This window comes from Sebastes fasciatus, chromosome 6, assembly GCF_043250625.1.
Source record: "Sebastes fasciatus isolate fSebFas1 chromosome 6, fSebFas1.pri, whole genome shotgun sequence".
Taxonomy (NCBI): Eukaryota; Metazoa; Chordata; class Actinopteri; order Perciformes; family Sebastidae; genus Sebastes; species Sebastes fasciatus.
In genome coordinates this window covers 13,637,418-13,655,902 of record NC_133800.1, presented here as the reverse complement: position 1 = coordinate 13,655,902, position 18,485 = coordinate 13,637,418, and the positions used below count along the sequence as shown (strand labels likewise).

Genomic DNA, 18,485 nt, shown 5'->3' with positions numbered 1-18,485 from the left:
GAGGGCTCAAACACAACAGATTCTCTAAATGCACTGGCTGGTGCAGAGCAAAAGGAGACGCCATCATTAATACACACACTAACACACAAACGTGCATGCTTAGTCATTAGACCTAATGGTTTGCAGACTGTAGCATGAAATTAAAGGTTTGATGGATTGTTCTCATAAAGTCAAGGGACTAAGACTTTGTGCTGGCGATGGGAGAGTAAGGCTCTTCCACAATACTCAAATTAAAGGGAGTAATTTAGGTACTCACACACACCTGCACACACTTATCCGGGCAGTATACATAAAGCAGACAGACCACATACATGCACACGTACATATAAAGATATATCCAGACAGACACATGCGACTGAACACACACTCGTCCCGCACACTCTCATTTTTACCTCTCTCAGGTGGCTTGTTGAAGCCTTTATTAAAAAGCAAGCAGTTTCACAGCAATTTATGGCCAGCAGTGTTCAGCTGCAGGGCTCAGTGTTCCTAATCCAACTGTGACTCATGCCCTGTGGAATTAGACGGGGACAGAAAGAGAGAGACAGCGAGACCTTTACAAAGACATGAAGAAATGCCAAATCCTGGCTTTACCACCAGTTTTTTATTCCAGACTCTTCCACACTGCTCTGTCAAATGTGCCATTAAAAAATAGACGCATCCTTTTTTAAACAACTGATAGCATTGTCATTACTCAAACCTTTCACTGCTGAATTTTAATAAGCTACCTTGTGACACGACTGGTGTTTTATCGCTCTAATTTAATTTGGGAGGAGATGTAAGTAGACAGTTGTTGTTTTTGATGAGTGAAATATGTAGTGGTCAGGTTTGGTACTTTTGCATATTTGAAGTGTCAACTGAGATTAGAAAATCAATGTGATATAATGACTATATGTGTGTTTGGGTGTGTGCACAGTGTCCAGAGAAGACTCCAGCCAGTCCCTGGCCTCCTGTCTCAACCTGCTCCCCTCCCCCATGGACCCATCAGGAGATCGCATCCCAGGGAGGGAAAACAATCAGAGGTAAATATGAATATTTGGATTAATATACTGTGTTGTGTGCTCTCCCTGTACAGCTATAGGGAGAACGGTGCTGTCAGTGTTATTATGTGGAACTTGTTGTCTTGCACTCTAACAAAGCGAATGAAGACAAAGAGTTAAAAATGTCGTGTATGGGTGTGTGTGTATTTGTGTATATATGGGCTAGACATAATAGAACCACAAAAAAGACAGCAGAAAAATGGTCTGGTATTGGCCGGCCTAAAATTGGAGTCAATCATATACAATTGGAGCATATGGATGGCTCAACAACCTGTTTTCAAGCCCACTTGTCCACAGGGACATTTATCCTCTGAACAGTATATCTTCATTACATTGTAGCTACAATATAGCTTTTTTTTTACACCACACACTCCATTGCCACTTGAGAGACAAACAGAGAGAGAGAGAGAGAGGGTTACTGTCTATTCCAGGAATTGCTGATCTTGAATGTTCCCTGTAAATGCGTAACATGTTTTATGTCTCTCCCTCCCTTGGAGATGAGACGGGACTCTAGCACAGAAAGATGGAGGGTAAATAAATAAATAACTTCTCCTCGAATGAATATGCAAGCTGTCTTTCTGTTCTCCTCTGTCTCCCAGTAGCCGACGGCTGAAAGAGAACACTTAGAGTTTCTGTTTTTACGTGTGAGTACCACTGCCAAGGACGGTTCCATATCTGATCTGATTTGGCCACTTGTTTCTTCTTTACGCTCAGGAATCAGGATAGGTCTTTCTGGGCACGCAGAGAAATGCATGCACACCCACGCATCTGCACAAAGATGCGTACACACCCACAGAGCAGCTCTGTGGATAGGGTTTATTTGGTTTTATGGAGCCAGTGTGTAATAAAAGGGTTGTATCGTCTCATATGTCTGACAAGCCAGCAGATGATTATACTCTCAGTGCCTCTCTCTCTGCTCTTTGGTTGAATTTATTTTATTTCTGCCGCACCCATATGTATTTTGTGTATCCATGTTTTGCCCTAATTAAACTGGCTATGAGCTTCTTTGTTAGCAGATAGTGCAGGTCAACTTGTGTGAGTGGTTTTGAAGTAGAGGTTGAAGGATTTATACTACACCATTGAGACATTGGACTTAGCCTTGGCTTCTTTTTTTTTCTGAGGGTTTTTTATCACGCTTCTAACACTCTTTGAATGTTGTGCTGAATAGAGAGACACTTTCTCAGTCTAGACAGTGTCAGTGAATCATGCAAGTTGGGAATCAATCTTTTCAACCCATCCAAGGTTTTTTTTGTCAGACATTCATTGGTTGTTTCATTTATACTGAAGTCCCACTTGTCTATGAAAGCACTGGAGGGGCATTCATGTCCAGACATACATAAATATTTGCATTTTTCCTCATTGTATACAAGGTGAAGGCTAAAATATCATTCCTCAAAAGTCAGTTTTCTTCTGTTCGATTGAGATTGCTTGGACTGCAGCATTGTGGTTCAGGATAGAAATGCCATAATATGAGGAGATGGCTTCAGACCTTTCCATTCAATTTATAGTGCTGCTCTGAGATGACCGTTCAGTTTTAGACATATTTTTTAGGCAAAAATGACTCTTTGTGCTAGTGATGCTAGCAGCTCTGTGAGGCTGTACTTGGGCACAGTGGTACTTTAGCTACATGCTAATCTATATAAACAGAGTCTGTATTCACATGTAGAATCTGGAGGCAATGGGGACAAGATTTTGGTATCGGAAGTGTTCTGGTTTCTGTTTGTAGTCCAAGTAGTATTGACCAATCACGTTTGAGTAGGTTGAATGCAGCGCAAAAGAGGCGGAACGCATTGGCTGAAATGCAATCTTGGAACCTATTGGCTATCGCTCTGACGATGATTTCGCTTTTTATTGGTTTAAAATTTGCTTGTAAACTGGCTACTTGTGAAACAATCCGGTCGCACACGTCGTTTATCAAATGCAACTCCAGTCTTGCGTCTCAAGTTGCTTATCGGACTGTAAACAATGAGCAGCGTTCGGAAAAGGAAGTTTCGGCTGCCGGCTACAATGAAACCCCAGAAATACAGCCCCTTGCCCCCAGAGGCTTATCTATCGTCAGACCGATAGCCGATGGGTTCCGAGATTGGCTAAATGCTAACATGCTTACAATGCCAATGCCAACATGCTGATATGTAGCAGATATTACGTTTATGGTATGATATTTACCATATTCCCATCCTAGTTTAGCGTGTCAGCATGCTAACATTTGCTAATTAGCACTAAACATCAAGTTCAGCTTGAGTCTGTCTGGAAATGTCATTTGTTTTGAAGATATTTGGCCTTAAACCAAATTATTGGACAAATTACATCTTTGACTTGATTATGGCGCTAGATAAAATGTCAGTGCATCACCAAAGTTACTCTTCATCATGAGGGAGACATGAATGTGTGTACTAGGGCTGTCCCAAATACCATTTTTTGGGCTTCGAAGCTTCGGTGAGAAATATTCGAAGGTAATCGAAGCTTTGCGCGTGTCGCAAAGCAGCAGGCTGACATCTTCTTCTGTCTGTCTCCATCTCCCCTGTTTCAGTGCCAGGGGCAGTGCCGCTGCCGCACTACTGTACACAGACCCACTTCTACACATAACAAACAGTGATAATCATCTGAGAATAACTTATAATAATGTTGAATAGGAATAATTTTGTAGGATTATTGTATATATATATATATAGATATATATGTATATATATCTATATATATATATATAAAATCCAATAGTTGTTGAGATATTTCAGTCTGGACCAAAGTGGTTGTGTTGGAAAAATGCAAACATGTGCACATTCCTAAGGTCATGACAGGTGACACTCATTGCCCTTAAGGCCTATTTCTGTTTTGGTGTCGGTCACCTAGTCAACGAACTTGTAGAGCCTATTTGAGGACAAGTAACCCTAAAAAGGACAGAAGTGTCAGTCAGACAGACAATGGGAGATATACGACTGTGAGCCTGCACACAAGGGTATAAATGTCACGAAACGGAGAGCCTCTGGGCTCTCAGCCTTGAACATTTATGTTGATGGTTGTTTGCCCACTTGCAAGTGTTTATTAAACCTTTAAAAGACTTTCTCTTGATTTTCGAGTCCTTCTTTACAGAAATTGCCTCCACAGTGGTAGACCAAACTGACTAACTGATTGACATTTCCATCCCCAGAGCTAAGCTGCTAGCGTGGCTAAAGGGGTATGTATGCAGTAAATTCACATTTAAATCATGGTATGCCTGAGTGATGACCTAATTCGCTCTTCTTTTATATGCCACCTTTACAACGCAACAGTCTGCGCTATAGTCTTGAACCTTTTACTGCAGAATGACTCAAGCCCAAAACCGTAGACACATCACACAGTTTAACAGTGTGTGTGCTACTGACAGCGAGACAGCGATGTGATATAGTGGGCTTAGGGAGAAGTGTGTGTTCAGTTAACTTCTCCACAGCAAGGGAGCAGTTTTTTGTAGCTGAAGTGCAGAGCAGCAGAGTAACCTCAAACACCATTAAAAAAACAACTGGATGGAAAGAACAGCTACACTTCGATAACAAAGCACACCGTTGAGGCTTAGATAGACTTTAAGACTCTTCTTTCTTTTGATTTCAAAGTGAATTTGACATTGTTTTTTTTAAATAACCATGGGAGCCAGGTCTAAGTTTCTTACCACGATCAACACAAGGCTGCTGACATGTGTTAATTTCCCTCTGTGATTGTTCAACATATGCACTGATTTCTTCTTACAGATCGTTTCACACAGATTGTACTGGAAGATGTGTAAAGTCTGTGAGTGAAGAAGCTGAGATTGGAGAGGGGAAAGAGAGAAAAATGTGTTTGCCCAGGGCTTGCTCTTTCTCTCTCGCTCTTTGTCTCAGGTTCCACATTCCCTCAAGGGGACATTGATTTGCTGGAGGCAAAGCTATCTCCCATCTATTCACACACAAGAAAACACAAACACACACACGCACGCAAACACACACACATACACCTGTCAGTCAGTCAGCCTGTCCAGAGAGAGTATCAGCTGCAGGATACTGCTGGCTGTCTGACAGGCTGCGCTGAACATCTGCTGTACACACTCGCACACACACGCACACGCACACACACGCACGCATACACACACGCACGCACACACACACACACACACACACACACACACACACACATGCACGCACGCACACACACACGCACGCACGCACGCACGCACGCACGCACGCACGCACGCACACACACACACACACAGTGTCGCACGCATACCTCCTCTTTGATGTATGACAGTTGGATGATGTTGATGGCAAGCATTTAATTCTCTGTGTTAAACATTAATATCCCAATAACAAATACAGCTATAGCAGTAAATACCATGTGCTAAATATTAGTTTCCATTTCTTTGTGGGTGCATATACAGTAGGTGTGGAGCGATGGAAGGAGAGTTGGGGAGAAAAGAAAGACTGGGAACATCAGAACATTCTCCACTTATTCAAGTGAATATAGGACAAAGAAATATGGAGTCACAATGTCTCTCATCTCCTCAGTCATGCTGCACAGCAGCTGGTGAACAGGGATCCGTCAACAGAGACACAGTATACTCTACAATAGTTTTTTAATCATGTAATCATTGTCAGCTAGAGTATGAGGTTTAGTGATGCCACTTTAGATAGATGTTTTTAGGGCTCCAACCAAACGGCAACTTCCGTTGGTGAGAAATGAAGCTAACCAAGGCCCATATAAAGGAGGCTGGGTCACCCGTCATATCTTCGGGGGTATAACACATGCGCAGTAAAATCTGGCCTGCACTCGCCGAAATTGAGCCAATCGCAACGCACGACCGCAGATTCAGTTACACTGCGCATGTGTTATACCCCATACCCCAAGACCCAAGTCCGCCCGTGACCCAGCCTCCTTCAATAGGCGTTGAAGCCAACGCGGAAGTGCCAAAAACTGCAGTTCATCGAATGGCCACTTGAGGCTGTCTCTAAAAGGGAGTCAATCCCCATAGACCCCCATGTTAAAATGCCCAACTTTACAGCAGAAATAAACATTTAAAGCCTGGTAAAAAAAGAATGGTTTTGGTCTCTATAGTTAATATCTCCGTTTATGACAACTGCACGGGGGTGAATTTTTATATAACTCAACCGTTTAAATTACATTAAGGCTTAAAGTTAGGCATAATTGAGGGCGTGGCCGTTTTGAGTGACAGGTGGGTGCCGTTCCAGGTCGCTTTCCACCAGCTGTCTGCTCTGCTGCGTCACCCATTATTGTGTCGTCACTGCCAAGATGGCGACGGACGTCACAGGGCCACTCAGGGTGACGTCACAGAGACTGCGTCCATATTTTATACAGTCTATGGCTGCAACTAAGGATTGATCATCATTGATCATTATCGATTAATCTGTTGATTATTTTCTAGATTCATGGATTAACTGTTGTGTCAATTAAATGTGCAGAAAGTAGTGAGAAATGCTTGTTATGAGTCCAAGGTGATGTCATATTTTGTCAGACCAAAACCCAAAATGATTCCGTTTATTGTCATAGAAGATCAAGAAAAGCAGAAAATCCTCACATTTGAGTAGCTAGAACCAGCAAATGTTTTGCATTTTTACTTAAATAAAATGACATAAAGCTCTAGATCAGGGGTCTCAAACTCGCGGCCCGCGGGCCAATTGCGGCCCGCAAGACGATATTTTGTGGCCCCCACCTTGATATGAAAGTTTAATGTTAGTGCGGCCCGCAAATTTTTTTTTTTTTATAAAGTTTTTTATAAAGTTTTTTTTGGGGGCATTTTTTCATTTTTATTGACAGGACAGTGGATAGAGTCTTGGAAAGGGGGGAGAGAGAGAGTGGATGCGGAAAGGGCCACAGGCCGGATTCGAACCCGGGCCGCCGCGGTCAGGACCAAGTCTTGTTACATGGGCGCCCGCTCTACCAACTGAGCTAACCAGGCGCCCTCGGCCCGCGAGTTTTATGTGAATGGCAGTTTGCCGTTGAAGGTCCCTTTGTTGCGCGAGCCCGAGCTGAACGAACCTACCAATCACAGCGGGGTATATGGCTCCCGGGGACGGGCAATCGGCCGGGCTTGATGCAAGCAGAGAAACATTTCACAACAACTGTGGCGGCGCCCGTGTAACATCGCATAAGCTTGATTAAAGCTTGATTTATACTTCTGCGTTGAATCGACGCCGTAGCCTGACGTGCACCTCTCCAGAAATGTAACTACACGTCGCGGCGACGCAGACCGCAACAGCTGTGATTGGTCCAGTCGCTCAGCGATGCTGAGCGGCCAGGACCCTGGACAACCACAGAAAGTTCTACTTCTCTCTGCCTCCATCTTTTCAATGTTTGTTCACACAAATCCACTCAGATATATTTTCTCTTTTCGGCGTTGCAGTAATGTCAGTAAAAGTTCTGTGGTTCAACAGTTATTAGCTCCAACTCCGCTCAGTTTCTGTTTGTAGTACAAGAAGAAGAAGGAAACTCATAGAGACGCCGCCGCCAACTAGCGGTTTGGTGGTGTAATTGCAGAGCAACACAAACACAGCAGGCACAACTTTATTGCGGAGTGACACCAAGTGGAATGAATATATATCTTGTCACACAGCCCCAATCATGTCTTTTTCAAAGCCTGCAGTGAAGAGAAAGGTTGGTGACGAGCACAGACAATTTCAGGAAAAGTGGGAGACGCAATAGAGGCCATGTTCAGAAGAACCGTTCATGTTCTTCAATGTTCCATTAATGTTCAGGACAGTTCATGTTCAGAAGAACCCATTCAAGTTAAAGAACTGTTAATAATGACGTTTGAGAAGATTGTTTTTTTTTTTAACAAAGCTTTTTTTGTGGAATACCTGATGCGGCCCAGCCTCACCCAGACTCTGCCTCCAGCGGCCCCCAGGTAAATTGAGTTTGAGACCACTGCTCTAGATGCTTCCACTTCAACAGCTTTGCAGTAGCTTTATAGTAAAAGATAGTTTTTAGAAGTTTTGGAATAAATCAGATATGGGTTTATTTTAGCAGAGAGTGGTGCAGTGTTGCTATTCTAATGAACTTTTAACACGGCAGCTTCGTTTGCTGTTCCCCCATGCTTGCATTTCATATTAACATGCTGAAAACACCAAATGTATGCAGTCATACAGGGCTACATACTGACAGAATAAAGATGGGCTGAAAATACTTTTCTGGCATCAGTTTTTGGGCTTTGTTACATAAAGCCCTTGTCAATGCACTTTACCAGTTGCAGCGCTCACTCTAGATAATAATGCGTGACAGTGATGAGCGTTCCTCAGTGCCTTTCGGTTGGTAGAGGAGGGGGGGCGGAGGGGGTATTAGAAGGTGAATACTTAATATTTGTTTGTGTGATACATCTTAATGTCTTGTGTTAAGACGTCAACTACTCCCTCGTCTCTCCTATAGAAAAAGACACAGAGGAAATAACATTTTGACAGTTGCGGTATAGCTTGCCTGTTGCTATGGTAACGGCAGTCTGCCTGTTGAGTGTTCCTCTTCCCTTCTTCTTTTATTTCCCTCTTTCTCTTTTCATTGCTGGTGATTACTATGCAGAAGGCAGGTAAGCTGAGGAGAGGACATGCAAACACTCGGAGGTGTCCTTCTCTGTCAATATGCAGTGGACACTTCTGAAAGTCTCATTTCCCACAACTCCACTTCTGATTTGAGGGTTTATCTGCAGCAATGACATTCACATGCTCTTGCATTGGCATAATGAGACTTGTTAATGTCACATTTGTTGATGGACAGGTCTCAATTCTACCCGATGACAACTTAATTAAAGATAGCTTCAAAGTTAATATTTAGTTTCTCATGTTTATATTCCGAAAAAAGCATCACGCTGTTGAGACTAGGGCTGTGTATTGACAAGAATCTGGCGATACAATACGTATCATGATACAGCGATACATGCGTTATACTGCGATACTGTAAGTAAGGCGATATATTACGATTTTTAAAAATCTAATTTTAGGAAACTGTCATAGTATAAACAACACACCACCATATGCGTTCAGAACAGTGGGATCTGCATTTGCATTTATCACAGTCTTTTTAACATCCAACATCATAACTCTACTTTCAGAGGGTACATTCACTGAGAGGGCGCATCTCTTTGCAAATGAAGTAAAGTATGGACTAAACTGTAAACTAATAATTAAAAATCAATACAGTGTTTTTGAGAATCGATACAGTATCACAAAACATAATATCACGGTATTCGATTCCTTACCTTACCTTGAGACTCTAAGTCAACAGATTGTGTGGGAGTATACTACCAAAAAACCATGAACACCTTACCCCATGCCTCAGGATATACAGGGTCACTTCCACTTTCACTTTGTAGTTGGGGGTTTTAATGTCTTTTTCTGGCTTATTTTTTGTCTATTAGAATGATATAGTATACTCGTACTTATCATACTTGAGTCAGTTGGGTAGTTAGACGGCGCTGAGCAGCAAAGAGAACTGTAGAGAAGGTGTCTTGTGGTTTGAAAAGACACCCTTCTCTCCCATTCGGGTAGATATGGTGCATAGTGATATACTGTACTCTCAGCACACACTCCCACAGAGACATGTAATCCGTGATTATATTGAATTTGCTCACATACACACAAACAGAGGAACAAATTTGTTTAATGTTAATATGATTCATAAAGTATATCAGCCAAGTTGTTGTCTAATCCCACCTGATTTAATACAGTCAGCAAAAAATAACACGCACGTCTCCTCCTACAGCCAGTCACACACTTCCAAACATTCACACACATGCATATTTATAAAAATAGACAAGCATAAAGAATCCAGCTGAGCCTTGGAGTGGAGCTGGGGACAGATAAAATGCACTGCAGCATGATTTTGAGACACATAGACGCACACAGCATACAGAGGGAGTACGAGGGAACACAGAGTAGACTTTCCTTCTTCTCTGCTTAATTTGCTGGAATATAATGATGCAGAATTTATTTATCCAACAAGTGGTGACAAAACTCTTTTATCTTGTATTAATCTGTGGTTTTTGAGCTGTTTAACATTATATATCAAAGGAAATGTGTTGTTTCTATGTTCCTAACACATTCTTTTTAAGGAGATTTAGTGTTCTCACTGTCCGTGCCTGCATATTGCTTGTACTAGCAGAGCACCATGTCCTTCAGAAGCCTCGGAGGAAAGGCTATGGCTATATGCTCTCATGCTCATTTTAAATTTTTCAGACCAGCCTGAGCCTAATAGGCCAAACATGTAAAAAAAAAAAAAAACTGTAGTCTGCATCTGTTGCATAGTCCATTGCTGTTGTTTTGCTTCTAATTTTCATCACCCAATTGGGTTTATTAAATGTTCAACACCGAGAGACTAATTAGATTTGGCTTCCATTTTTTTCCCTCTTGCTTTGAGTGGGAACTTGTTGTTCTGATTTGTATCACAGAGAAAAACATCAGATTGGCAATGAATAAGTCATTCCTTTGCTTTCCATTGCTTAGTGGACTGGTCCAGAAATGAGAGGATTCATTGAAGTGGTACTCACTGTCACTGTTTGTTACCAGATTGTATGACATGACATGGGGCAGTGTATTTTGCTGAACTTTTAGGTCATTTTGCAGCATATGGAGGATTATGAATAACTAAGACAGGGGCGCTCTTTTTGTTTTTGGCTCTTCATGCATTGTCTGCCTCTAATGTCTTTATCTTGTCTCTTTTTTTATGGACTACAGCATGCTGTATGTTGATCTTGAACATATTTTTGATACAGCATGCTGAGATTAGGGCTTGGTTCTAAGAAAATGTACAGCAGAATGCCAACATTTAGTGATACTTTGAGATGTTTCCCACCCTGTTTGTTGCTTTCTCAAACACATTCCTTCTACTATTGCCAACAAAAAAGCATACTTAGCAAATACTGAATATTTCCCATGAGAATATGTTGCTGATATAACTGCCCTTATTCATGTTTGGGCTTAGTAGCTGGCTGTAGCAGCATGTATCAACATCACACAACTTTATTGAGTCAGAGCCTTCCAATGAAATTAGTTTTTGGCTAAGTGAGTGGCAAGTTTAAAGGAATATTTCAACTTTTGAGGTAGTACACTACACTTTTATGCTTTCTTTATGAGTGTTAGATGACAAGATCAATATCAATCTCATATCTGTGCACCAAGTGGAGAGATGTTTATCTTAGCTTAGGGTAAAGACTGGAAGCCGGAGGAGACAGCAAGCCTGGCTCAAAACAGAGATCTAAAAACAATAATTTGTGGTTCAGGAGGAGTTGCATGCTGTAACTCTTTCTTGGCAGACAACAGCTGGATGCAGTGACTGTGCAGAGCATCCTGAAGTCTTGTCGTCACAGTGATGTTGCAAGGTTTGGTACCATTGTGCCTGTTCAGAGACCAAAATCTATGCTCACTGACCATATCTGGCAACCCATGCTATAGCTGGAGATGACACGGAAATGCCAGGCAGATGGATCCACTTTTGTTTATCAAGAAACAGTTATAGTATGTAACTCCACTTGAAATCACAAAGTGTTGTTTTTACTTTTCTGTTTGTGTGCAGATTAAACAAAAGAGATACAATGTGTTAATTAGAGGTGTCGGTTGGTGTGTTTTTGAACTTTGAACAGAGCCAGTATAGCTGTTTTCCCATCGCTGGTAAACTTTGCCTCATATAGACAGATCTCATACTTTTAGATCATCTTACAAACTTGTGTAAGATTCAGTACACAATCAAAGCAAGCTTGCACTGTCATTATCGCCTTCTCTATTTATAATACCTAATTAGGCATCTCATATCCTGCTCACCAATGTCACTCTATACATAAATATACAGCATATTTCAGTATTGCCATGGAAACTGCTTTTTAAGAAATGAAAATGAGGAGCATTCATGCCTTTTAATATCTTGGATTATAGAAGCTTATTCCTGGCACATTTCCATTTCGTTTAAAGCTAGGATAGGCACTTTATTTTAAAAGCATTTTTGTTATATTTGTTGATATTCTCTTTAGATTCTGACAGCAATCAATAAATCAAATGCTCTGGCGAAAAACAAATCCAGTATCTGTGGCTGTTGCAGGCCTGTAATAAGCCCCTCCAATCATTTCATTCGTCCCTCATGAAATGATTGGATGGCTTACCTGCCTGTCTATCTACTTACTCGAATACCTGCGCTAGGCTTGCCACGGTAGTCGGTGTTACCGGTGTTACACGATGGTCGGGCATACACCTTACACATTCAATGCCCACCGCCCCCACCGTCGTTTTGCTTTTTTTTATATAGAAATAGAACCCATTTCATTCATTTTCGTGTATCAACGCTGTGTTATCAATACATAGTTGGACGACGGATGCTACAATCTGAAAGTGAAAGTGCCTGGAGTCTCAGCACAGAGTAGCAGGAGTCCGATTTCATACACACGGGACGAGACAGAGTTGACAGACAACACGATGGCGGAGGATTTTGTGTCAAAGCGAAAAGCAAAAGCGCCAAAATCTTCAATATTTCGGATTTAAACCCAATGCTGTAAGGGAACCATAACATTAATGAGGCAATCGGTGTGCGGAGGACAGAGGGGTGACAGCCGGTGTGCGTGGCGCAATGAAACCTGCGGCCCCACAGCAAAAGCTCGACCGGAGAGGTCAGACACACAGCCATCCAACGGTAACGATCAAAGTTGGGCTGGGATTGTTTCAGTTGGACGCTTCCAAAATCTAGCTTACTCTTGCTGTTTTGACCGAAGTTGCCTACCCTAGCTTTAATCAGAATCACAGCTTATGCAGGTGATTATGAACAGGAAATTATGTTTGTGTGCACTAACTCAAACACCTGATTCAACTGTTATCAGGCCACTAAATAGGCATTATCGGTCGCTATAAGCACCATACATGTGTGTCATTACTACATCTACTACGTTGTAAAAGTGAAAGCGAAACTTAAAAGCAACACGTTCTAACATGTTGTAAAACTGAATGAAACGTTATGTTTTGAACACAAACAAAAAGGCTTCTTTAGGTTTAGGCAACAAAACTAAAACTTCAGTGTTTTGGCTTAAAATAACTACGTTTCAAAAGTGAAAGCAAAACATAACGCTTGTGAACGCAAAGACAACTTTTACATGTTGTTGGTTAGACTCGGGATGGGAGCCCAATCCATCAGCCTGACCTCCACCCCATATGGAGTTTCACGCTGTCTACTGACTACAGCGCTTGACCTCCGCTTTTGCTCCTGTCACAATTACAACGGTTGCTAGAGGTCATGTCATGTTCCTTTATTTTTCTTTTGTCCTTCTTTTGGTGATCTACCATGTGAATAGATAAAACCTAAAATTGAGGATATAAGGGGATATTGGTTAACATTTATTCAGAATTGCATTCAACGATAATATCAATTGTGAATATTTGTCATGGAGTACAGAGTCTGTCACAATAAAATCGTGCATACGGGATCAGTGTCATGTAAATCATGTGTACCATGCTATGACTCAGCATGCAAACCTTTGTTCAGCGGTGCTATTATTTTGTCATATTGGTGACAACAATGCCACTACAAGATAATAAATCAGAATTATGACTCAACAGTATATTTGGCTCTCTGAAAGGAAATCAGGCCGCCTGACAGTGACGACAAATGAGATGAAGAGGAGAGAGATTTAAATTTATTTTAATGTTGTTGATGTTGTTACAGACTGTCATCATAAAACATTAGCTGCATGCTGTGTTTGTCCGCTTACCGGAAAACATACCCCAGACTGGGAATTTGCAGTGCACTTAAGTGTACAGATCCGCCTCCGTGTTTTCTCTTCACTGTTTGCTGCAGAAAACCTACATTTAAATGCATCTTGTAACAATGTGAGCTCTGCGTCACACTGTTGAACTGTTCTGTCGGATCCACGGTATAACCTCACCTACTCACAACTGGAAACATATTATCAACTGAAGCTAAAAATTGTATTCTATATTATCATATGCTTATATAGATTTTGATGGTGTTACTATAATATTTCTTTTGCAAGTCTCACCTGAGCTTTAGCTTCTCGTAGCTGCAGGGTCAGGCGAAGTATAATGAGGCCGTTTCTTGAATAAAGACAGTCACAACACATTATAAGGTAATTGAAATTCTGGTCCTTTATCGTCACGGCGTTAGAATAAATAGCGTAAAAGCATCATGTCCTTAAGTAATGAATAGAATAGATGAACATTTGATGTGCCCTCCCAGTAATAATTCCCTTTGGGTGGGGAATTTGCATTTTTAACATGGATTTGTTGATTTGAGTTTATAAAACAATTCTGCCTCAGTCAACCAGTGGTTGCTTTTGTGATCTATTGTCACCTTTGGCATTCATGCTATTTTAGTCAATTCTCATTATTGAGATTGCAAACAGGCAGAGTTACTTTTGAATAAGCGGAGTAGTAGAAGAAATCCTATGGTGCTTGCATAACACTATAAACTCAAGAGTAACGTTTCCAAGATTTCCTGGGGCAGTCACTCTTAGTTTTGGACTTTGTGAACTCATAGCAGGATTTTATGTGCTAAAAAGTGAGAATGTTCTACTTTAGTGTTATATCGCTTTAAGGCTTCAATGCAGGATAAAATTTTGGGCAACGTGTCTTGGCCATATTCTCTGAAATGGGAAATGTAATGTGACACATGGGACCAGCATTAAATAGATCTCTCCAAGCAACAAGAAGTTTTGATAGTAATTAGTGCAAGTGTGTTCTGATAACTCCCCAAGGTCGCTCCTCCACATAAAGCTAGTGTGGTGGTTCTCAGCCTTTTTTGTATGGGATTAACCTTATGATACTCACAGATGCTAAGGCAGTGGATGAGTGGACAGTGTCAGAAGGTCATAGACAAATAAAGTGAGAGGCTGGAGTAAAAGGTTAAAGAAAAATGAGGCAGACGGCACAGATTCCTTGCAAAACAAGCGGAGATTCAGAGTGCACAATGCAAAGTAAAGCAGAGAGGACAATTAGGTTAATCAGAAAGTTACCCCTGCCATATTAAATTTGTTTTATACTCTCCCATTCTGTGTCTGAAGACTTGAATTCACCATTAGATTCACTGCCTGGAGCTTGGCTTGTGCTCACTCTTTAGTCACAGATGCACTTTATGTACGGAGATGAGTTTAATGGCAGCATTAAACATCCGTAGCCTCAGGTGCTGAATGCAGATGAGCACACTGTGTCTGTCAGATGGAAAGGAGTGACAAATGAGGGCGATCATTCTCCAATAGCTGCGGTGTACTTCACTTGAGCGCGCGTACAAGTGCACACATGACACACAGATGTCGGCATTACATGCACACATACCAGATTGTCCCCCATAAATGTGTTCCTCGTTGTCAGTAAAAATTTAATGAGGGAAAAATTGGCATAGGAGACTGACTGCCTTCCGAGCCATGTGTCAGTGTTAAAGTGTCTTTTACTGTTATTATTCCTGAGACAATGCAGCCTTCATGTTGCTGACTGACAAGGGTGCAGCCCGGGCCCTCTTGCTTACTGCTAAAGATAATGCACTTCAATCACACATAATTCATTTGACTAGCAGTCATTATTGGTCACGTCATACGCTAACTGAACATTATGTAAACCTAGACATCTAAGTGTGCATGTAGGAATGTGTGTCTCTTTGTGTGTGTGTGTTGTTTATTGCTTGTGTTGATGTGCAGGCATGTGTCAGTGCTGGGAGCCAACGGCCCAGTCATAAAACACTGTGTGAGTGGTAAAATAATGAAAGCCATAAAAAGGCAGATAATTGGCTTTTTTCAGGTTGGTGAAATGGATCACTTCTAATGCTGCTATTGAGAAATGGCTTCTGAGAGGAGAGGGGTAGCAGAGGAGAGTTTAAGGGAGAGAAAGACAATGGAGGAAAAATGACTTATTGAAAGGAGAGGAGAAAACAGGAGATGAGAGGAGATGGGCAAGAGAAAGTGTGAGAGTAGAATAGAAGATAAAAATGTATTGTGAGGGCAGAAGGAGCAAAGGAAAAATAAGAGTTCAAATGGTGAGGAAGGAGGCATTTTTCACACTCTTTCCCTGTTTACCTTTTCTTTCATTTGCGTAATTACTCTCAAAAGACTAGAGAGAAAAATATTTAATTGCGCTTTAATCCATGTGTTCAGTTGTAATTGCTGTAGCTTCACACTGACATGGTCATGCAGTACCAGTTTCATCCACTAGCTGGTGTAATACTACACCTTTAGTTTATAAATTCAAATTAGGATTTTGTCCGTTTGTGTAATCTTCTAATTGACTCTTATCACAAAGTCCTGTTCCCTGCACTTACATATAACCTGTTCATAGCTGTAGTGTGTGTCCGTGACTGTGTGTGTGTGTTAGAGAGAGAGAGACAGAGAGAGAGAGAGAGAGAGAAAGAGAGAGAGCGAGTTGTAAAAAAAGAGAAATGGAGCGAGCGTGTCAGGCTATCGGCTCATGACAGTGAAAAGACAGATGACCCTGAGTAGAGGAACGGCCTCCCTGCCTGTACAACATCTATCATCGCTGAACAGACTTGTCTTCTACTGTGCCGTGCACTTACTGGCGAGTGTGTGTGTGTGTGTGTGTGTGTGTGTGTGTGTGTGTGAGTGAGCTCTTCCACGTACCTATGGGTTAATTACCTGCAAATGAGACTTGTGCTCAGCTGGAAAACGACTTTGTCTAGTCACAGTTCGGTTCATACCCCGGTTTAGGAGTCATGGTTCGCTGAGAGTTCATTTTGTCAAAGAGAAAGTCTGGCTCTGTGTCACTGCAGTGCGGACAGTACATGCAGATGAACGGCCCAGGTTTCCCTCCATGCCACAGCGCCGCCGGAGCTCCAGGCGCTGTGGCATGGAGGGAGACCAGGTCCCGTTCATCTGCATGTAGCCTACTACCAGTGCTGCAATATAAAAACAAAACAGAAACCATGCGTCAGTTTAAAATATTGATATCAATGAATTTTTAGCATTGACAAGCCCTAATGCTATGAAATTGAAAATACCAAAATACCACCATGGCTATAGTACCCAAACATTTATCATCCCGATGACGCTCTAACGTGCATTAGCATGTTCGCTGTGTTTCCATTCACGTACCCTACAATGGTGGAGCAACGCCGACACACCATCCTTGTATTTTACACAACTCTCTCTCTGATACTGTCAGGGCTGTCCCCAATATAATATTTTGGGCTTCGAAGCTTCGATGAGAAATATTCGAAAGTATTTGAAGCTTCGCGGTGCATCAGGCTGACATGTTCTTCTGTCTGTCTGTCTCCATTGTGTGACTGACTCGCATGCCAATCGGCTTGTTGTGCTAAACTCAGCAAAATGTTGCCAACTGCGTACGACTAAAAGTTTCCAGGCGGAACACGCTTGTGAACGCGATTGTGAACTTTGATGCACACACACACTCAGCAGTGGCCCAATGATGGTTCAAGTCTTTTCTGATAAATACGTTGCAGGTATCCTGCCAATGTTTTCATTTTGTGTTCTGTTTTGATAACGCAAGCTTAAGGGATGATTTTTCAGGTCCTTTGTGGTAAAACCGGACCTCCCGTAGAGAATGAGATGGGACATAAACCTTGGTGTCTCTTGTCTAAGTTAAGGATTTTGCTTGCACCTCTATCTTCCTAAACTTCACATCCTTACTTTGCCGTACACTACATGAAATACTTCTGCATTCACACTAAAGATTGCCAGGACATACAATGCTATTGCAAATTGGTTGAAGGTGGATGTTATTTATGGGACATATGGTTGGAAATGTCATTTCTAGCACTACAGACAGCATGACAAAGGACCCAGTTACAGTCCAACCAGAAATACTGCACTTCTCGTCTCCTGAAACAGTAAATGCCTTGCATAAGGGCGCTTCTATGATTATTGTTTCGGGGGAGGCGAGTGTTGTTTGAACCCCTCTCCCACTCATTTTCCTGTCGCTCTGTGGATTTGACGTGCACCACAGTGCTAAAAGAAGAATCCAAACCTGAAACCCTGGTGAAAGCTAGAAAAAGGGCAAAATGTCAGGCTCAGAGAAACACACAGACATAGAAAAACAAAAACAAAAAAACAACTTTGAGAGAAGAAAAAACAACTTTCTTGTGGCACCGCACGGCGCCACTTGACACGAGCTGTCAGAGAGAAGAGTGCATGATTGATCATATGTCATTTATTTACATCCAGCCTAGATAGCAGGGTTAAGCAACAGAGAAATAAATGGAGAAAGTGCTCTCTAACCTGAGATGCCAGGCAGGAACAAAAGCTACAAGGGATACAGTTTAAAGGGAGGGAGCGGGGGCTCACCTGTCCTCAAAAGACAGCAGGCTTCATCGACATTTGTCTGATGTGCTATGCAGAATCCCTGAGGGGACACCTTAGGCTTTGATACTGCATCAGTTTAGTGTAGTGGTTGTCATAGTGATTGGAGGGAAAGAGACAAAGGGGCAAGGGGAGAGCTGTAGAAGACGAGGACTCGGGCGAGGGGCAGGATGGGGGTGGATGAGGGAAGG

The 18,485-nt window shown here is 41.9% G+C and overlaps 1 protein-coding gene across 4 annotated transcripts in view; it reads left to right on the top strand.

Moving 5' to 3' along the window:
- Positions 1-18,485, top strand: part of ccser1 (coiled-coil serine-rich protein 1) — a 147,910-nt gene that overhangs the window by 29,389 nt on the left and 100,036 nt on the right. For all 4 annotated transcript variants that reach the window (XM_074637700.1, XM_074637701.1, XM_074637704.1 and 1 more), the window contains exon 6: positions 914-1,019. In XM_074637700.1, the coding sequence (XP_074493801.1) occupies positions 914-1,019 (106 nt within the window). The remainder of the gene's footprint in view (positions 1-913; positions 1,020-18,485) is intronic.